Consider the following 23,642-nt stretch of genomic DNA (forward strand, 5'->3'; position numbering starts at 1 on the left):
CTAAACAAACTGAACGTGGAATTTCATCCGCACCTGCACCCGTTTATAAAGATGATAACTCACTGTTGTAACGCGATTATGACTATTTCTGTACAAGCGGGCAGATGTTTTGCACATCATAGAACGTAGCACAATAATACTAACGATTCGACAAACTGCAGTTTCGGGTCTATTTCTTATTATCAAACGATTTGATTTTTACTATCACAAATAATCTTGAAATCCTGAGATAGAATAATAAAAATAAGAATCTAACAATCTAACTGAAATAGGATCCTGTCATGTAGGAGCAATCAATTCCGGAGCGAGACAGTTATAGAACATATCTCTACAATCTCAATCAACCCTTTTTAGCAAGCAAATGCATTCTGAATCAAGAAACATTCGTCGACATAAGGTATGAGCACGCGTTCAAAGTAGTAATATTTCATAGTTCAAGGATAAACCTAGCTTCGAACTAATTTGAGATTGAGAATATAGATGATCATTTATAAATAGGTGTTACAGTGAATTATTCTACAGGTAGAGCAGGTTAAACTTTTCGTTTTTGATTCGTTGTCAAATGATTTAAAGAACTCACACAATATGAGCATTAAACATTGTGGCAGTGAATAAAAAATTACGTTTCTAAAAATACTTATAACCCATTTCTATTAACTTGGTTTTCCAAGCAAATGTTTCTACTCTTAGTAAATTTTTTGAACTATTGCAGAGTAACAATTCTACTTATGTATCATGGATGGAGCAAAGTATGAATAAAACGCAAGTTTGTATAAAGTCTTATTTATTTACAATTAAAAGAGCAATGATAAAAAGCAAATGCATACGATACCTAACAAAATATGAAGTTTTCATTTTCAATTCGTATCCATCTTTTCTTCATTACCACTGTCATCTTCCTCATCTTCTTCTTCTTCTTCTCCTTCCTCCTCGTCTTCCTCTTCGGAATCATCATCGTCTGATTCACTTTCCTCGGATCCCAGCCATTCGTGCTCTTTACTGGGTGCAATTATTATCCTCCATTCATCCAGTTTACGCAGATCTGGAAACAACAACATAAATTAAAATTAAATCAACATATATATGTATCCTTTTTGAATAATAATTGAATAGGTAAATAATATTAATTAAAAATTATTGTATTGCATTTGAAAGAAATGTTAACTACTATATTTAGCTCAGCACACCTCATTGTTATTTGTACCACCAAGATCAACGCAGATAAGGAGAAATCTTACCAATGTGTGAGGGGGTTTCGTTAACAAGTATGTATACTTGGAATATTTTTTATAAATATTCAATTTGTATATTAATAAGGTTTTTATAAATACTTAGAAATAATTGTTATTCATCCCCATGTAATTATTAGTAAGACAGTATTGCTGTATTTTTAGAACTTTAAATTATGACATCAAACAATTAACTGTGTATAGTGAGGTCCACGTTATAATGACAGTATTTTATTAACATTGGAGTTTCTATCCTTGTCTACCATTCAATACAGTAGATAGCGCTATCTTTATCTAGCTCCGCAAAGTTTCCACACCGTTTGTTCAACAAATCTAATTATTTACAAAATATTTGAAGTTAATTGTGAAAATTTATCATTTAATTATTGTAAAAATTATTATTTCTTCACGAATAAAATATAATTGATTATTTTTAATAAGAATGAACAGTTGATATGACATCAGATATGCCCGAATCAGCTATCTTCTATAGAAGGCAGAGGCAAGGCAGATAACCGGCAACGCTTCTCTTCTATCTTTCTTCACTGTCATTATAACGTGGACCATTAAAGTAAATGGATTTCTATCGGAGAAGGTATCATTTAAACCTAAGAAATCAATTCAAATCAAGTTTTAAATAGTTTTTTTATTATAGTATTGGTTCATTATTAAAATGTAATGTGTACTTTATAATTGTAGAGAATTTATTACTGTGAAATATATACATTTATGGACTGAAACTTTCATGATTGGGAAGAAAACAGCCTTATTTTGGACAATATTATTTTATCAAAATGTGAGAGAAATAGTAGTGACCCCTTCTTCCTTTCACAATCACATTTATTTATTTATAAATATTATACTCTAGCATATACTATTCAGGTAAAAACAACAGGCATTCGTCTAAAACGGCTTCAAACCTTATTAAGAATACACAACACAGTCTAGATGTTATATTTTAAAAATGATGGCTTGATTCACACACAATGTTCAGTTCAAAAAATGTAACTACTAACATTTTGAATTCATCACATTAATTGATTTTCAAATACGAGTCTAAACGAAAAACCATCAAAATTGCAAAAATATTTAAAATTTCACTTGAATCCACAGTTTTGCCCTACTTGTGCTACTACAATACTGATGATTGTCAATGATATGTTAATATTAGTTGATCCAATACTTCAAATTTGTTCCTTGCACAAATTCATACATACAATTACAAGATATCAACAAGAATGAAAGTAACTGTACAAAATAGCTTGAAACCAACTTACCCAACGAGTAGAAATCGGAGAAGGTGAACTGTTTATCTCCTTGTTCGAACATGCCGCCAAACAAATAGAGAACGCCGTGCTTCACAGCCATGCCGCAGTTTATTCTGGGGGAAGGCACAAAGTAAGAGGGACGCCCTGCAGCCGATGTCGAACACTCTTTGTCTGTCTGTGAATCGGCCGTTGCAGACGTCGGGCCTACGGTCACTGTGAATATGCCGTCATCGGCCACTACTACTGGCGTTTTCACCTGAAAGTAATACATGTCAATGATCGTCCAATATTATGATATTGAATTTGTGATAATTATAATATCGTGTGGCCTAGCTGGATAAGGTCTGGATTTGCAAAACATTTAAAGAAGTCATAGCAAATCAAGCCATCCTAAAAAAATCAAGGTTCTCCTGAGGTTTATACTTTTGACACTCCCATATTTTTGTTTTAGTCAAAAGACTGCCTCTTCGCTCCTCTTCGCCTCCGTTTTAGGTGTTCTCGCGGTCTCCTCCTGCCTGGTGCCTACAACGGTCCCCATGAGGAGGATTTTGGAATCCTCACCCAAACCCTCAATTTCCAGCAACTAAAACTCGTCTATGCTGGCAGTCGATTCAGGAGTGGCTGGTGGAAGTAATCTATTTTCCCTTTCGATGAGGTCATCAAGCTCAAAGGGTTTAGTTTCCCATGCCGCAATTCCAGGATCATCATCTGAAGAGAGGCGTATGTATCAATTTCTATGACTGAGAGTGGCACCCCTTGTGCAATGGCAGCCCCAAAGTTTGGTTTAGTTTAATTTTCGCTATATAACACTACAGAATCAAGCAAAGCTTGGTAGTATATGACACGTCAAAAGTATTGAATTATCGACATTAAATAACCATGGAAGACATTTAATAGTGTTTTTGTTACAACTACATCCAACCAAATACGCAATGATAAATACAGCAGTCTCTTGAGCCAACCTGTTGTGGAGTATTGCGGTCCTCCACATACACTCTGGCAGCCCTTTAATAACACACAGGTCATGCAGGTACCGCGTAAGGGCACTCAAAGCCTGTGAATAATTTCGGCCTCTTATTGAGTCTTACGCAAAGATAGTATTGTCCATAAAGTTGGCAACTAGGAGGAACCAATGATTATTAGGGGAGACTACCTCCTGTACGGGCACCATGAATGTATTGGAGGTTCAGTTGATCAATAAGGTTGTTGCTGAGGGGGGGGGGAAGTCCGATGGTAGCAAGCATTCAAAAGGCACATCAGTCTTGAATTTCTTCATCCGTTCCTGCACACTTGCATTCAGGTCTTGGAATCCCTCCCTACTTATTCCCAAGGAAGTGCACTTGGAGTTTGGATAGTTCAACATAGCTGGTGTGAATCTTCGAATACCCTTACAATAGACTCGACCCTTCCCAACCGTAGGCAGGGGGCTCTTAGAGCAGTGCTACTTTTTCGGCCTTTTCCCAACTTAAACGTGAAACGTTGCGTCCGAGGAAAGGCAAGTCACCCGCGGGCAACGAAACAACTCTCGCTTCCTCGCCCCGACCCTACTCCTTCTGAGTCTAGCCGGTTGGGAGCGATGACCAGTGACTCACGGCAGGAGTTAGTAAAGCCTTCAGTGATAATATTGATTTATTAATGTATGAAGTTATATTCATGATTGACAATACAATAATGCATGCATTGTTCGGAATGGTTCAAATTAGAAATTTACAGACTATCAGGATGTAAGGGAAATGAAAAGCTTGAATGTTTATATACAAATTCATCATTACTTACTTCTTCTTCAGGTGTTACATCAGCATCCTCTTCCATGAGTTCTTCCTCATCACCATCATTAGCATCTTTCTCCTTCCTCTTCTTTTTCTTATCTTGCTTTTTACCGCTCAGAGACACTAAAATAGATTAAATAAAATCAAAGTTGAGGATATGTTCATTCTCCTTTGAAATACTGCAAACAATCACAAATAATATTAAATGCAAATAAATAAAATGAATAACAGATACAAATTACGATTGATTCAAAGGTTCAACAGTGAAAGGCGTCAAGTCGAATTTTGTAATCGGGGTTTCTTCATGAAAGTATATGCAAGTTAACATTTTGATTGAACAAATAGTTTTTTCATTAATTTATTTGATAACCACATGTTACAATAATTTTATATCTTGCGACAAAGAACCGTTTGCTATGTGGCTAGCTAGATAGTTGCCTTCCACTACACTTATGCTGCATCAACAATAATACGAGAATGAGGAGTGCTGATTGAATAATGAATAATGAATTTATTGCCAAATACAAGAAATATTTTTACAAAGAAAATAATCATTAAATTACAATAGTTTTTGGCGTGACTGGAAAAAGAAGCCTTGAGCTCCAGCCACGAGTTCTAAAAATAAATAAATAAATAAGCTTTATTTGTCATAAGGGCCATGCCCCATACAAAGAGTTGCACACTAACAATACATAAATTATACAACATCAACACAATTGATCAACTCCTCTTCGAATTCTGGATAACACTATTGAAATGAAATAGTTTGATGTAGACTCCTTAAAAATAACAAGAACACACATTTAAAGCTACTAAAATATCATTGATTGTATATGGGGGAGTAATTTTACATGTCACCGTGACTAGTAAAACAATACACGATCTTTCAGATATTGAATATTGACTAGACATTACAACAAAAGATAAAAACAATAGCCTGCTCCTCAAAAGCACTTCTAAAAATAAGAAATACATTTTTTAATCTAATAACAGTAGTAAAAATTATACAATTCTGTCGATGGATGATGATCCATGGATGTAGAATTTTATCAATAGTCAAGTACTTAATAAACAAAATATAGATACACAGAAAAATAATATAAAAATTGTCAAGTTTTAATAATTTTTACACAATTAATATTGCCAAAAATTGTTGATTTAGCCAACTCAATTCTCAATTTTAAAATAATAGTTCTGTTTTACCCACGATCTTATTAATCTCAATTTGGTTTTTGTTATTTTATCCTTAATAAAGTCTTCCGGAACTTTATTTATTAGTTTAGTACTCTGATATTCAAATTGGTGTTTACTAGAAGTTAATGAAGTAAAATTAATATTGAAAACATTTACTACAGTTGGCCGTATAGTATAAGGATTGTGCGACGGGTAAATTGATGTATATTTTTATTAATAGAAAGAATTAAATTTGTCACATAAGTTTGACGTAACGTTGGTAGATCCATCTCTTCAAATAAGTAATTCATTATAGTCATATGTATGGGAACCCTTCAATAAATTGGAGACTGTTGTAGATATAATACTGTATTTTCAGGATAAGTTATTGGTCGAATACTCTACCTTTTGACATACAACTGAATTTCAACCCCTCACAAGGGTGTGACTTAGGGGTTGTAACTAGAATATTTTAAAAGTAAACACCCATTGTGTGGTACATCATTTTAAAAAAAAGAAAGATAACATAAATTAAAATATTCTATGATACTTTTATCCAACATGGCGGCTGATTGAACTTTTAGTTTTTAATGAATTGAGGGGTTGTAACTCAAATATTTTAAATGTTAACACCCATTGTGTGGTACATCATTCTAAAACAACGCCTTTCTAAAACAAAAAGATGACTTCAATAAATGGCCATCATTTATCCAAAATGGCGGCTGAATGAAGTTTTAGTTTTTAAAGAAATAATTGATAAAGTTTAATCAGCCGCCATTTTGGATAAAAGTATAATAGAAAATTTTTATTGAAAGGCCTTTGAAATGATGTATCACACAATGGGCTTCTACATTCAAAATATTAGAGTTACAACCTCTCATTTCTTTAAAAACTAAAACTTCAATCAGCCGCCATTTTGGATACAATTATCATAGAACTTTTTAATTCATGATATCTTTCTTGTTTTAAAAATGTCTTTAAAATGATCTACCACACAATGGGTGTTAACATTTAAAATATTCTAGTTACAACCCCTAAGTCACACCCTTTTGAGGGGTTGAAATTCAGTTGTATGTCAAAAGGTATTCGATCAATATTTATCCAAAGTATTCGACCAATAACTTATCCTGAAAATACAGTATTATATCTACAACAGTCGCCAATTTATTGAAGGGTTCCCATACATATGACTCACTATGTATAGCTTGCATACACTAATCTCGACGGAAAATATATAACTTATTTAATATTATAGACTGAATATATTTCTGTTTCTCTCAGATAATAAAAATTAATCTAGGTGTAATGGGCCCCCCTAAGAGATGATAGAGGATTTCTCAATCTGCACAATTGATAAATAGTTATTAAGCATTTGATTTACCAACATGTTACATGTACCTAGTCTTTATATAACTTTTCATATCAGCACTCAAGATTCAGGGTGACGTTTAAACAAAGAACTTACCATTTCTCCAAGCTGTGCGATCAACCTCTAGAAGTAGGAGATCGTTGAAAAACTCGCTGACAAGATCTTCTTCTTCGTCTTCTTGGTCCATGACTCCACCAAAGGCGAAAATGCGATTGGGGGGAGCGATGGCAGCTGATAACCCAGACCTGGGGCTTGGTTTCGCGCCGCCCGCTTTCACTGATGTCCACTTCCATTTCAGCCCAGTAGTGTCACCCTCTGCAAATTCAACCAAATAATAATTCAATTGAGATTAGAAATACATTCAAGCAATTGCCAATGGATTATTAAAAGCTCGAAGCAGAAAACGCTTTTGAACAAGAGTAAAGTACACGGATGTACCCTCTACTGAATGCCTATTATTCTGCTTCCCGTTAAATTATTCTAGCATTCTTCATTTCCTTTCAATTTTTGATCAAGGACTGTTGAAAGATAAAATCCAATAATTCCATCATTCGTGGTTAACTGCAATGAAGAAATAGATGAAACTTGAAGTTATTGATAGCCTACTGCTCCGATAGCTTCCAATCTCTGTTTGTTGATATTTAAGCAAACTCTGAATTATTATGTTTATGAAATGACGAATGTTGAAATAAAACTTATCAAATTAAATGGCTTCTTTATTTGTGATTGAAATCATATAAATAGAGGAGACTTTTACCAGTCAACTCTATTGAGAATACATTGTGTCTCACAACTTAGAGAGAATTTACTTTTTCTTTGAAAGCGTCCAATCTACTTCAATTGTTGATCAATAAAATTCAATGTAGAGTCAAATTTTCAGTTTTCCACAGTGCTAACTTTAATGGTTGTTATAGTACCTAAATAAAATGAGAATACTCCAATGAAGAATCGTATCTTACCTTATTAGAAATAGGTAAAAATGGAACTTACTGTCAGGAGAAAGAAGAAACATGTCAGTGTGTACTACTCCTTTGTCAACATCCTTCTTCACCTTTACTTTGCTGTAGCCTCCGTAAACTAAGATCTTTCCATCATTGAGAGCGAACATCTGGAAACCAGACCTTGGTGATGGAGGTGTGCCTATGAACATACGAAACAATTACTTACCCATCAAATTCACACGCAGGGTAATTATTGAAAACTGAGTTATTTTTGAGAACATGCAATGAAAGGTATCTCAAGCACAATAACTTCAATAGATTTCAGTTCTCCAAGGCCATTCATTAATGACGTACTGATTTTATGAAAACAAAAAGTAATCTTTTAAAAGTAATCATTAAATTATAATAGATTTTGGCGTGACTGGAAAAAGAAGCCTTGAGCTCCAGCCACGATCAATCGAAGTAATTTAAAATTATTGTGATACAAACTACAATCATGCAAAAAATAATTTTCCAATAGGTTTTTATGATAAATGTTTCTATAATTTCTTTATTATCCAAAAAATCGAATATATGATCAGAAAAAAATAAACTTCATTAATCAGAATCAATTCAATAATATTAAAGTAAGTATCTTTAAAGCAAGTCATCTCAGTTAAAATACAAAAATTATAATGAGGATTTCAACAGACTGCTTTACAGGAGAATGAGGTATATTTAATATAAACTTACCAGCTGGGACTAACTTTTTCCAAGTTCTTTCCTCAAGACTGAATGCATAGAGATCGTTGAAATACTTGAATTCGTTATTACTTTCATGGAAGCCTCCAAAAACAATCAACTGTTTCTTGGCACAGACCATTCGATGCCCACTGCGAGATGAAGGACCTCCCTCGGCACTGAAATCACATCCAATAATCTATTTAAATGTGCTCTCTTTTCGAGAAAAAATATATTTTAAAGTTCTACCGCGCTTTGATTATGTTCAATCTTCAAGTAAATTTGAACTCAATATTCAAAAAGAGAATATGGCATGCACCCACAATAGTATTCCGGTATTCGATGCACTGGTTCAAAGCACGCGTTTCAATTATGAAAATGTTATAAAACATTGGACTTAACAGTTCAAGAATCAACAACAGTTCTATTCTTGGAAGGCATTAAATATTCAATATGAGATTTCATATGTTCAAAGTGTGATTTCATTATGTTCAAAGTGTTAACCTATCTTGAGTATTGATTTCAGGCATTCGAAAGTATTGTTCGTGCAGTCGAACGAGACGGACTTATCTATGAGTTGCTGATAGCTGTTTTCGTTTACCTGCCAGCTCAAGCCAGAGCAGTATAGTTTTGAAACGGGATTTCAAGTGAAGTTTCTTTATTTTGTTTTCTTTTAATATTGATTGAAATGAGTGCATGTGGTAAATGTAATAAAGTAGTCTCATCATCGACAAAATGTAAATTGCAGTGTTCAATTTGCCATGTGTTCTTCCATGGAAACTGTGCTAACAGCAGAGAGTCGGATATGGATATTTTCAATAAAAAACCTTACAAGTGTGATGAATGTGTAAATGAAATAAGGTTACAGAGGAGTGCTTCGGACTCAACTCCAGTCAAAACAGATAAACAGAGTGAGGATTCAATATTAATTGCTTCAGATGCGTGCAGCGTTAAAACGTTCAAGGAAATGTTAAAACAGTTGGAAAATAAAATATTGAATGGTCAACGCAAACTGGAGGACGATCTTGGTAAGTCCCTCGAAACTTGTCATGAAAAATTAGATGAGTATAGAGACATTTTGAATAGGCAGATGGAGTTAACAAAGAAACAAAATGATAGCATAGAATCTCTACAAACTGAAAACAAGTTTTTGAAAGCCAAAGTAAACGATCTAACAATCAAATTAGAGGACTTGCAACAATATTCTAGGGCCAACACTGTTGAAATTCATGGCGTCCCTGTATCCGAAAATGAAGACACTTTACAAAAAACAATAGAAGTGGGTAGGGCTCTGAATATGGATATAAAAGAAGACATGATAGACATTTGCCATCGTTTGCCAATTCCTAGGTATACTAATATTAATGAGCGTGTTCCCGGCATAATAGTACGATTTGTTAGGAGATATGATAAGGAAGAACTACTTAAAATGCGTAAAATCAAAAGAAATCTAACATGTGCTAATTTAGGTCTTCAATCGAATTCGCCAATTTACGTCAATCAATCCCTGGCGCCAGGAAGGAGAACGCTTTTCAACATTGCGAAGAAATTTCAAAGGGACTTTGGCTATAAATATATATGAATTGATCGAGCTAGCAATATTAAGTTGCGAATGCGGGATAAATCGGCGGTTCACATCATAGCTTGTGAGGATGATCTCAAAAAACTTGTAAAATGTGCGACTACCGATGATAATCGAATAAAAGAGACTGACCCGGTACCTCAGAACAATCCCTCACTTCAGTAGGATTTTCCTTTGTTTCACACAAAAACTACACGGATAATATGGAGTTAAAAATATGAAAGGAAAGTGTGATGAAAAGTTATTAGAAACTTTTGCTTTGTATGAATTGTTTGCTGTTACATAATCTTACTCGCATTCACATTGGTTTTTACAAAGTACTAATTTGATTATTATTTGTAGTTTTCTTGACCATTTTGAAGCAAGCGTTATTTTAAATATATCTAAAATTATTTGATCTAGAAACTTTAGAACTTGTTTTTGATTCACTATAGCCATCACTAAGCTTGGAAGTAGGTTGATGATTGGATTTATGATTGTCAAATTATTTTAATTTCAATATTATCTAGCTTATATTTTCTTTCGATTACAGTGTGAAGTGCGAAAGGTGTGTTTAAAGTTTACCAAAATTTTTGTTTCCAAGTCTATTTTATTAATTCAAGTTTACTTCAGTAATTCAATTCGGTCGAATATGTTTCAAAATTGATTTATACTGATGAATTAGTAATCACTGAGAGGATAAGTGGATGAGTGGTTAAGTGAGTGAACACTGAGAATTAGTTTTATTAATTCAATTAGGATATAATGAGGATTTCCTCCAACTATGAGTGTTTTGTCTACATTGATACAGAAAGTTTTTTTTCTTATTATTTTTTCTTCTCTAGAGTCTTGAAGTGTGTTGCAATTACAGGGTGGATGAAATCCGAGATATCATTTGACAACCTTTCAGTTTTAAGAGGAGAGTGATGTTTATTCGTCAGCTTTTCAGTTTTCTTGATGAGTTAATTGTAGTAGTTTTTTTGTATTTCTGTTTATAAATTATTTATTTCACCCTAGTAGGTTGAATTTTGGCATACTCTTTCACTTCTCTTCTTGGAAAGTGCAGCAGACTATAAATTTTTAGCGATTAGATATCTAGCTATTTCCTATCGGATCTTATCAATGCATGAACGTTTCGAGTAATTTCTATCTTTTATTTTATTATCTGGCGGGCTGGTGGGGGCGTTTAGTTCTCACCTTCTACTTCAAAATATTTTCTGATCAAATTTTCTTATCCTTCTACTTCTCTTTTCTTAATAAGTTTTTATTATTTTCTTCAACGTCTTTTCGTAAATAGGTTTTCACGGTTTTTTTTCTCATCGCAACTGTTTTCTCAGCTTAATGTCAATTCATATTCCAGATTTACATGATGATGAACTTGTGGGTTATTATAATACTATTGAAGTTGATGATTTTTCTACCTCTGAGCCTCAAGAGCGGAGTCAATATGATGGGGGGTTGAACATTTTCCACCCGAATATAAGAAGCATAAACAAGAATTTTGACGAATTGGTGCATTATATTGGTAATGTGAATATCAAATTCCATGTTATTGCACTGTCTGAGACATGGATTACAGAAGACACACAGTTTAACTACAATTTACAGGGCTATAAAGCAATACAAAGAAAAAGTAAATACTCAAAATGCGATGGGCTATGTTTATTTATTGATGAAAATGTTAAAACTGAATCAATAAACATCGTTATCGAAAAAGCAAGCTATATCTGCATTTCATGCTTAATAAACAACGTTGAATACATAATAATATCTATTTATCGATCTCCAGCTCTGAATCTTAACGAATTTATTACGAGCTTAGATGCCTGTCTATATCAAATGAAAGACATGTCTAATATAATTGTATTAGGTGATATAAATCTTAATATTCTCGCAAATAACCATTTATCAAACGAATACTTGAGTACTTTACATATTAATGGCTTTAAATCTTATATAAATAAACCAACCAGAATCTTCAAATGGTGTAGTATCCTGTTTAGACCACATATTCTTCAAGGAAAATAAAAACAAAAATAATGTTGTAATGAGTAATTTCAAAAACCAATATAACAGACCATTATAGTATTTCTTTAAATTTAAATGAGGCTAGTGATAGGGAAACGAACCATAGGGAAGATGAAGTATGGACTAAGACCAAAATCGACTTTGGTGGACTTATGTGCGATTTACAAGGAGAAAACTGGTACGATATATATAGTGCCGATAATATAGACATTATGGTGGATCTTTTAGTTGAAAAATTGAATTACTTGACACATAAAAGAACAAAAAAATTCAATTAAGTAAGAATAAAAGGCCTCTTAAAAATGGATTTCGCCCAGCTTAGTAAATTCTATTCGTGTAAGAGATAAGCTGCATAAGAAGCTGATAAAGCAGCCAAATAATATTCAATTAAACAACCAGTACAAAACATATAGGAACATTCTGAATAGTTTAATAAAACAATCCAAAACTGATTACTTCAATAAAAAAATTGATGAACACAAAAATAATTCCAAAAAAACTTGGCAATATATCAACGAGCTCTTAGATACTAAAAAAAAAACCAAATCAATCAATATAGAGGCCAAAGTACTTAACAAATACTTTGCCGAGGTAGGAGGGACTTTTGCCAGGAAAATTTCTGATGACATAAATAATATACCCATTCCTCAATCTCAAACTAACCCATGTGATAAAAGTATCTTCCTCAGTCCTACTAACGCCACCGAAATACAAAAAAATTATTGATCAATTAAAAAATAAAGCAACATAAAACAAGCATTTATAAAACAAATATCACACTTTATTACAGCACCTTTGGAATTTATATTTAATAAATGTCTGAGCAGTGGATATTTTCCCAAGAAATTTAAAGAAGCAAAAATCATACCTATACCTAAATCCGGAAATCTCAGCAAACCTGAAAATTACAGACCAATAAGCCTTTTAAGCAATTTATCCAAAATACTAGAAAAGATTTTAAAATTGAGATTGATGAGCTTTTTAGAAAAAGATAATATAATCAGTGATAACCAATATGGGTTTCAAGCTAAAAAGTCAACCAACGACGCGGTCATTCATTTGAATAAAATTGTATATGACAATTTTAATAAAAACAAAAAATCTCTAGCCGTCTTCATGGATTTATCAAAGGCTTTCAATACAATCCCACATAATATACTTTTAAATAAGCTGGATGAATCTGGAATTAGAGGCTCAGTAAACAAACTTTTTTCAAGCTACTTGTCGGATAGGAAACAATATTTAACTTTAAATGGTCAAACGGATATCCAATCTACTTCACATTTTGGTTTGCCTCAAGGTTCGGTTTTATCCCCAATATTGTTCCTAATCTATGTTAACGATCTGTTGAAGCTAAATCTCAGAAATTGTACTACATTGTCATTTGCAGATGATACAACGCTCGTTTTCAGTGGAAATAGCTGGGAGGAGCTCTTTAATAATGCAAACAACAGTTTAAAAACAGTGCAAAAATGGCTTCAGGATCACATTCTCACCTTAAATACCGATAAAACCAAATATATCACTTTCTCACCCAACATAACCGGGAAACCACCAGTATCTCTGGATTTAAAAATGAATACCAATAAAACCAATACTATGAATGAAGAGCAAGAGATAAAATCACTGGAAAGAGTGAAAACTATGAAATACCTAGGAATATTAGTAGACCAACACCTCAAGTGGAACTAACATATGGAATATTTATGTTCAAAACTAAAGTACTTGATACACATCTTCTACAAAATACATAAAATAAAAAATTTGGATATAATTAGGAAAGTATATTATGCATACGCCCACTCATTACTTCAATATGTAATAGAGGTCTAGGGCGCCGCCTTTGACACACATTTAAAAAAAGTTTTTATTTTGCAAAAACACATTATAAGAGCAGCTCTTGGAAGACCACGACTTTATTCAAGTGGAGAGATTTTCATCGAACTAAATGTCCCGACTCTGAGGCAGACCTACATTAAAAGAGTAATTCGTTACATAAGCAAACATAGAAATCAGTTTAAAATTCATACAACTCCCTATAACATACGGGCAAACAGTACAAATACATTTAACATACATCTCATAAAGCTTACTATATGCAGACATCAACTTCAATACTATTGCAATTATTTAATCAATAAAATACCACTAGATTTTGTTAACAGGAATATAACTGGGAATTTATATAGAATTATACAGGAATGGATTGACAGGAACATCTACTTTAATTTAATCTAATGAATAAGAGTTTGAGATACGGTACATTCGTGTATGTCTAAATTTTAGGATGTTGAGGATATGATTTAATATTTTTGCTTTTGTTTTGTATTCTTTCTTTTCTTTATTACCTATTATTGTGATTTTATTAATTGTATCATGTAATTACAATTGATTCACACCTTCACTCAGGATCTCCTTTGCAGGTTGTTATTAAACTTTATTGTCGATAATAATATAGGTAGTGTATGTAAATTATGTATCTATTTTGAAGAGACAATAAAGCAATTACATTTCATTTCAATTTCATTTGAGAATGAACACATACGAAGAGCAAAGTTTATTTAATTCATTTCAGCTCATCTCCAATTTTTATCCGTCTTATTATCCACGCAACTCATGTGGACATCACACACCCTCACAAAAAACGTGTATTTAAAATATACAAGATTAGAGATGATTTTGAAATAAAATTTTGTTAAATATGAGATTAATTTTGTAATTAAAATGCGATGACGATGCGAGTTACTGATGACAAATAATTTTAAAGACTGTATTGCATTCCAAAGCATGGATATATGACAAGTAAGTAAATATGACAATTGAATCTTGTTTTTTGAACAAATTCTTGCTGCGTCTTGGTGAAGACGCAAGAACAATAATTGACAATTAAATTGCTTAAAAAATGTTTCACTCAATCACTGATAATTGAACGTCTACTTACTTGATTTTCTCCCAATGCTTCTGTGCGAAATGGTAGACCCACAGATCTCGATAATGGTAGAACTGGGTCTGTGAGGGACTGATGAATTCGCCGCCAAACATCCACAGCTGGCCTTTCTCGGTGGAGACGGTCACCGCCTGATGGGAGCACCTAGGTGGCGGCCCTTTCGGTGCTTTCACCTGGGTCCACTCGTTGCGGCTTATGTGGTAGAAGTACAGGTCATTGTAAACAATCGTCTGAAAGCAATAACATATTAGTTCTCATTAGTTCAACACAATAGATAAGCATTACGGTAGTATTGTCAATCAATGATCCGCAAATAATTAGTAGCAAATTTGTTAAATAAATTGTTTAATAAGTATGAAATAAGTCTACATAGGCTATAAGGCTAATTTTCTGAAATGTATGAATTCAGGGCTACTTTCTTGTATTTATTAAATAGAATTTTATAGTACCCTTTAAAATTAATAAAATATTAATTATACATATTTTATTAATTTTAAAGGGTATTATAATTCTATTTTACTAATTTTCTAAATTCACATGTTTAGCTCTCTGTGAATAAGAATACTGTACTTTGAATTGTTACATCTTATTAATTACAATTACAGTAAAGTAATAATTAGTAGCCTACATATTTAGTGTTGATCTAGAGAATATTGTAAACCTTAAAAACCTCCCATTTCATCCATTACCAAAACTTGTGAGATTGACATTAAAATCTCTAGGGCTTACCAGCATTTTACAACTCCTTAGTAAAATAGCCTACTGAATCTTGTTATTTTAAGTGATTTCTAGTAAATCATGAATTTAAAAAGGTTGATTGTCTTTTTTCTTTAGGGCTACTTTTAGTAGTAAAGTACTAATTGAAAATGGCATTAATGTTACAACTACAAAAATGTATTATTCTCTTGTAATCACAGCTTTATTACCTAACCTAAAAATCAATTAACATAACTTATTGATTAAATGAACCAGAGTGAACGATAAATAAAAAGTTGAATACTATCCATGCAGTCGTAGACGAAATGCATCATCAAAAATCAAACAGAAAATGAAGCCTACTGCATTGCAAATTATTTTAGAACTATTTACAATGTTGAGTAGAGAGGTAAAAGAACTATATTTACTTCGAGAATTGATTATCAACTTACTTTTTGTCCATTGTAAAATTCTCCACCAAACATGATAAGTTCATCTTTTTCAGGATGTGGTGTGAGGGAGAAGTTGACTCGATTTTTAGGTGGCAAGACAACTTTTTCTGTAACAGCTAGCCTTCTTCTTTCCTCTGCCTCAATTTCTGCAACTATTTTTTCTATATCATCCTGTAAGACAGAAAATAGCATAATTTCAAATAGGCCTAAATAAACAAAATAAATTGTATTAATGATTTTAATTTGAATAGAAAACCTTTTTGACCGTTTATTGTAAAATGTAAAATGTTAAAACACAATTATTTTCTCCCCATTAGCATTATGTTTTTAAGTCTAACATTACTACATCTAGTCCAGGCAATGAATGCTCAAAAAAGGCTATAGAGGGAAATGTTTGGAAGACAATTTTTGACCCCACAGGTCTGTTGAGGGTAGTAAGAAGGTAACTTGAACATATTAAAAGTCCCCACCCCTTCCCCCTGTGCTAAGGGGGTGGGGGTGGGTTGAAGGTACCATTATTTGGTTTCTCGCATAAAACTCTAAAACTATGTATCTTAAGGATTTGACTGCGGGGTCAAAAATTGTCTTCTCAACTTTTCCCTCTATAACCTTTCCTTAACTGGAAATGATATCAATTTTCTTTTTTTTAATTTGTGTATATGAATGTTGTTTTCATGAACCTCTAATGACTTGCAAGATGTATCTTTATTGACATTTTTTATTTTTGGCATGAAATCTAAGACAATAGCAAACTTAGTGGCATCCCGACACATATTCATATAGGTATAGTGGGGGCCCCATTTTCTTACATCAGCAAATAATCATCCAATTGTATTAATACTTTGTAAATAATTCGTTATAATGACATACTATATAATATTTTTTTAAAAAATAAATAAAATGGTCTGTTATATCTAACCCATAGAGGCATCTCTCTACTGAGTATTGTATATAATCTATTTACAAATATCCTTCTTCAAAGGTTCATCCCTTTTGCTGAGGCAATACTGGGGGATTACCAGGGTGGATTCAGAAAAGGCAGAAGCACAGTTAACCAGATCTTTACAATGAGGCAGGCGATAGAGAAATGCATTGAGCACGACATAGCTCTTCACATCATCATTCATCATTATGTGGCACTACAACCCGATACTTACTTGATACTTGATACTTGTTGTCGTCGTCCTTGACCGGGTTTTACCAGACAGACTGTGTCATTAAAATAAAGGCTCGTTAGCTAATTCTGCCAACGAGTAAATTGCTCTATCAATCAACTTTTGCCTGACGAGAGCGCTGAATCTTGCACGTGATGCACTTTTTACTTCAGTTGGGAGTCCATTGTAGAAGCCCAAGGCAGCTGATGGGAAGCCTCTCTGAGTAGCAGCCAACCGACATCGGGGAACATCCAGGTCAGTTGCATGGCGTGTATTGTAGCTGTGTATCTGATTTCTTGTTGACAGCTGCTGCAGGTTGTCTCTGACATACATCAAGGAGGACAGGATGTATTGGCTGTGGATGGTGAGTATCTTCAGCTCCTTGAAGAGTGGCCTGCAGTGCTCCCTGTAGTCCGCAAAAGTAATGGCCCTGATTGCTTTCTTCTGCAGGAGCAGCACATCATGGCAATAAGGCGCGTGTCCCCACAGGAGGATTCCATACAAGATGTGACTATGAAAAAGGGAGTGATAAGCTGAGACCAGGTAATCCCTGGAGACAATGTGTCTCAGTTTTCTTATAAGGAATATAACCCTGGAAAGTCTTTTGCAGACCTCAGCCACATGTTGACTCCACCTCAACTTGTTGTCAACCCAAAAACCCAGCAGCTTCACAGGATCAGACTTCACTGCAGTCCTCTTGAGGGAACATACCAGAAGGTTAGTTTTCTCCTCATTTAACTTCATCCTGTTTGTAGTAAACCAGGACTTTGCTGCATTTAGTTGTTCCACTGACCTTTCTGCTGCCTCCTCTGTTGTTCGTCCTCTAGCTATCAGTGTGGTGTCGTCCGCAAAGAGGATGGACCCCTGGCTGTCTGGGAAGTCATTCATGAGGAGTATGAAGAGCAGGGGGCCCAATACAGAGCCTTGTGGCACACCATGCTTCATATTTCTAATACTTGATGATGCTCCTTCCAGTGAGACCACTTGTCTTCTGTTTTCCAAGTAGCACTTGATTGTGCTTAGAACTGTACCCTGAACACCATACTTGTTGAGCTTCCTAATCAGTATGCCATGAGGCACACAATCGAAAGCTTTGCTCAGGTCGCATAAAGTAAGCGCAAGTGAATCACCACTCTCAAAAGCATCCTGTATCTTTTTAGATAATGACAGTAGAGCGCTTGCTGTTGAGCGACCATTTCTGAAGCCATGCTGAGACTGGGACAGAAGGTTGTTCTTCACAAAAAAGTTGGTAAGTTGCAGCTTCATCTCAGTTTCAATCACTTTTGACATTATTGGCACTATTGAAATAGGCCTGAAATTGGATGGAATCTCTGTATTTCCCTTCTTGTGAATTGGTAGTGTTCTTGCCAGCTTCAGTGTGTCTGGGAATACTCCCAACCTCAAACAGTGGTTAACTGCTGTAGCCATTGGTTCTGCTACATGTTCAATGGTCTCTTTCAAGACAGAAGTGGATAGGCCAAATATATCCTGTGTTTTGGAGTTTTTCAAGCCACTGACAATGTTTCTGACTCTATCCGCATTGATACTTCTCCATACATCCATCTTATGAACTGTATTTGTAACATTCTCCACAGGGTCCATGTCAGCTTCATCTAGATTCTTCAAAACATCCTCAATAGCATTCACAAAGTAATCATTGAAATTGTCTGGACTGATGTTTGATTTAACTTTGGGCTTTTTGGGGCGATGTTTGTTTATGGCCTCCCACGCTGCTTTACAGCTATTTGGAGCCGATTCAATGGTATTAGCAGTGTATACTTTCTTTGCCTGCCTAACCATTTCTCTGAAGATTTTGTTTTGTCCCACATAGAGCCTATGCTTTACCATTTTCTCCTCTGGGGACACTGCTGATTTGTACAAGTGATGTAGGAGTATCACCAAGTTCTTCTGTCTGGCAAGATCTTCAGTGAACCAAGATCTATCCTTTGAGTGTGATGGAACCCTGCTTGTACACCTTGGCACCTTTCTTATCACCTTTGGAAAAACCAAGTCAAAAATGCTCATGTACCCAGCAATAAGCATATCAAATGCATATTCAGGCTTGACCAGTCTGATAACCTCATTCCAATTTATCTCGCTCAACCTGCTGCAGAAACAAGGTATAAGTTCATCTCTAACACTTCTGCTGCTGAAACTGTAATTTGAGTGCCAGGTTTGTGGGGGCTCATCTCCAGTATCTTGTTTCATAGTCAAAACAACTGCACAGTGATCGGATACCATGGGGTCAATGACTTCAACTCTATACTCCCATGATTCCAAGTCTGTGGCTACTGTGTCCAAGCATGCAGTTTCTCTTGTTGGAAGGTGGTTAGCAACAAAAAGTCCATGTCCTCGTAGCAGGTTAGAGAAATCATTTCTCTCTCTAGATGGAACCTCCAGATGAATGTTAAAATCTCCCCCAATCATCACTCTTGAACCATGCTGCCCTGTCAAAACATTCAGCAGATCATCCAGACGCCCTATGAACTGCTCAAAATCGCCATCTGGAGACCGATAAATGGAGACCACAATGATGGAATTTTTTGACAGTCTAACTGCTACAAGCTCCATTGTGAGTTCCTCACAGTAATCTTGAACATCTATCTGCTCAAACTTGACGGATTTCTTTAAGAAAATGCTGCACCACCATTTCTATGAAAGCACCTTGAGTAGATGCATGCCAAATCAAGTTCCCCCACATTGCTATAGTACTCAGCTTCCTCTTTTCTCAGCCAGTGCTCAGACACACACAGGATGCTAGGTTCAATGTCCTCTATGAAAAATTCAAGGACATCCATTTTTGTTCTGAGGCACTGAACATTCAGAAATATTATTTTTTGCTCCATGTCCAGTTTACCCCGAACTTCCCCCTGATTTTTGGATCTACTTTAGGGCTCCCCCCTGGAAGCGTTTGAATAAAAAACGCCTCAGGGTGACAAATCTTGGCCATTTTGAACTATCCATGATTTCTTCCATTTTTTCAAATTCAACTCCCACCTTGAAACTACAGTAAATATCACTTTTACTCTCCAAGCCTTCAACAATGAAATTCAGACCTGGAAAAGATGAGGACATGAAATTTCTGACATTTACCTCTGTTGTTCCTTTTTTAATCTTCCCTAAATGGAACCATGCCTTTTTTTCTCCTACAAGCATAGCTGTGGGCCCTGTATTTTCATTCAGGTCCTTTGATCCTACTATAACTTTTTTATATGAATGTGTATTTGTCTTGATTTTGTTTGATTTTGCAGCCTGGGCATAATTTAATTTGTGTCTTTCATTTCTTTCTACTGGGGTATGTGAATTTTTCTGGGTGCTTAATGAATTATTTTTCCCGGTTTTCTTTTTCATTTTAGTCACTTGCTTCCAATTTGAATCTTCAAAAATTTCACTCTCACCTATTTGGTCACATAAGTCCATCCTACTAGAAAAAACCTCAGAATTTTTTTGCTCAGCCAATAAAGCTGTATTTGTCAATAAAGCATCAAATTCATTTCTTGATTTGTCCTGAGTTGCATTTATATTTGGATCAAATGCATGTTGATCACAATCTACTTTTGTGTTGTCATTGCATGTCGTAGTCTGTATAGTAGGCCTAGTAATTTCACTAGAAATTATTAGATCTTTGTCATGATGTAAAATTTCTGGGTTTTTTACATAGAAATTTGAAATAATAGTGCTTTCCATTTTTGAAATTTGGTCCTGAACACTATTTACTTTGGTCATTTTGTCACAAGCAAGTTTGCACTTAACCTCACTTTGAGATGATTCAATTTGTGTAACTCGCTTATTTAACTGGGCAAAATTTACATTAATCTTATTCATTTCGTCAATAAGTTCACTTAAAATAAAGTTTTCGTCACTTTTGGAGTTCATATGGGAATTTCCATCATTCACAGTCACCGGGTTTGCATGCTTAGATATGATATTTCTTACCTTGTCTTTGCACTCTACACAATACCACACAGTCTTTTCACCGAGATCACTTATTTTACGATATTCAGCTACCACTATATTAACGCACTTTATGTGATACCAATTTGAGCAAAAACCCTCACAATTCAATGCATTTTCATTTTCTTTTACAGTTTTAAAACAGACACCACAATTCGATTCAACACTCTCGTCAGCCATCTTTTCTAGATCTCGATAGTCGAGTTTTGGCCTGCTCTACAATCAGTCTCCACCTCTCTCTATCCAGTGCAGTCGTCTTCCATCGTCGTATTCCCAGCTCTCTCAAGTCCTTCTCCAGTTCATCCAGCCATCTGAGTTTTGGGCGTCCCACTTTCCTTTTTCCTTGTACTGTGCATTGTGTATAAGCTATTAACAAATATCCTTCTTCAAAGGTTCATCCCTATTGCTGAGGCAATACTGGGGGATTACCAGGGTGGATTCAGAAAAGGCAGAGCACAGTTGATCAGATTTACACATTGAGGCGATAGAGAAGTGCATTCAGCACGATATAGTTCTTCACATGCTATTTGTGGATTATAAAAGGGCATTTGATAGTTTATGCAGGAGGAAGCTACTTGAAGCCCTGAACAATAATGGACTGCCATCCCAATTAATTAAGCTCGTGGCAGCTATCCTGGATGAGAAATATTCTAGGGTGAGGATAGGCAAGACTGTTGGAAGACGTTTCTATATCAAGTATGTGGTAAGTTAGGAAGACGCTCTGTCGGCATTATTGTTCAATTTTACTCTACACGATGCTTTCAAGAATATTGCATATGATGAAGTACTATCGTGAATAGATTGTGGCAGGTCTGTGGATACGCAGATGATCTCGTCATAATAGCAAGAACTTTGCCAGAACTGAGAGAAGCCTTCACGTTATTGGTAAATAATGGTGAGCCAATGACGCTGAAGATAAATGAAGCCAAAACAAAGTATTTACGTGTGTCACCAGCAGTGGTAAGAGGGTGTGCTAGGAACATGAAAAATTGGGCACTACAATTTCAGCAGGTGGACAAATTTGTATAATTAGGAACGCTTGTAGCGAGTAGTGGGAGAGTCACAGCCGAGATAAGTAATCGAATCATGGCAGGTAACAAGTCGTTCTATGCTAGTTTGAAATTATTCATGTCTCGACTAGTGTCCAGAGCAATAAAAATGAAATTAGATAAGGCATTAGTCAGGCCCGTAGTATGTTATGGCTCTGAGACTTGGGTACTCACAGCTGGGGACATAAAAAGGCTTTGAATCTTTAAAAGAAAGCTTATTAGGAGAATAGTGCTCCCTGTTTACAAAAATGGAATTTGGAGGGAAAAATCGCAAAATCGAGCGCTTCCTGGGGAGTGAAGACATCATCCGATTTATTAAAGCTGGCAGGATTAGGTGGATGGGGCACTTGGTAAGAATTGGTGATGAAAGGATTGCCTAATGTATATGGAGGCATTGAGGAAGTAAATATTACTTATTTTGTCTATAATGGAGGTAAAGAATATATAATAAAAGAAGAAAAGGAAAGGCAAGGAATAGATGGACAGATGATGTAAAGCAGGATTTGAGAACTTAAGAGTTCAAAACTGGAAAAGGCAGGCAGTCTATCGGGAGAGATGGAGAGGCTTTGTGAGGGAGGCCAAGGCTTGTAGCGACCTGTAGAGCTGAAGAGTAAGTGAATAATAGTAGCTAGATTTTGAAAAAACTCATCTGGTCGTGTTTACCAACGACCAGAGAAATTATTATTATTAATTTAGCAGCAATCAATACCTAACAGCTACTATTCTTAGTTCTTGCGCTCCAATGAAAAAATTAAGAATCAAGATTAAACTAGTAAACCATTTGAAATTTGAGCTTTGTAAAATTATACAGAATTAAAACGCTTTATGAGGGAGGCCAAGGGTTGTAGCGACCTGTAGAGCTAAGAAGTAAGTAAATAATAGTAGCTAGATTTTGAAAAAAACTCATTTGGTCGTGTTTACCATCGACCAGAGAAATTATTATTAATTTAGCAGCAATCAGTACCTAACAGCTACTATTCTTTGTTCTTGCGCTCCAATAAAAAAATTAAGAATCAAGATTATACTAGTACAACCATTTGAAATTTGAGCTTTGTAAAATTATACAGAATTAAAACGCTTAGATACTAACCTCTCCAATTAGAGCCAACTCTTTCTTCATTTTCTGGCTCAACTTTTTTTCAGTTTTTGCTGCCGTTTTTTCTGCTCCTTTTCCTTTTTTCTTGTCCTTTTTACCCATTTTCGTAAACTTTTAGAGGATTAAGAAAATTTAATTCCAAACAGCAAAAATACAAGAAAAATGAGACAAACATGTGCTGGATAATCGGTGTTTGAATCACATCACTGAAATTTAAGTTTGAGGTTAGTTTTTCA

The 23,642-nt window shown here is 34.7% G+C and overlaps 1 protein-coding gene across 1 annotated transcript; it reads right to left on the reverse strand.

Moving 5' to 3' along the window:
- Nucleotides 1-767: 767 nt before the first annotated feature.
- LOC111054063 (kelch domain-containing protein 4) lies at nt 768-23,642 on the reverse strand. Its single transcript, XM_022341030.2, has 9 exons — nt 23,401-23,642; nt 16,154-16,324; nt 15,000-15,235; nt 8,482-8,648; nt 7,799-7,948; nt 6,905-7,123; nt 4,274-4,389; nt 2,507-2,753; nt 768-1,042 (listed from the first exon to the last, which is right to left on the reverse strand). Exons 1-9 carry the CDS (start codon nt 23,506-23,508, stop codon nt 858-860), a joined length of 1,599 nt encoding a protein of 532 aa, XP_022196722.2. The 5' UTR covers nt 23,509-23,642; the 3' UTR covers nt 768-857.

The sequence above is a fragment of the Nilaparvata lugens genome, chromosome 6 (assembly GCF_014356525.2).
Source record: "Nilaparvata lugens isolate BPH chromosome 6, ASM1435652v1, whole genome shotgun sequence".
NCBI classification, from domain to species: Eukaryota; Metazoa; Arthropoda; class Insecta; order Hemiptera; family Delphacidae; genus Nilaparvata; species Nilaparvata lugens.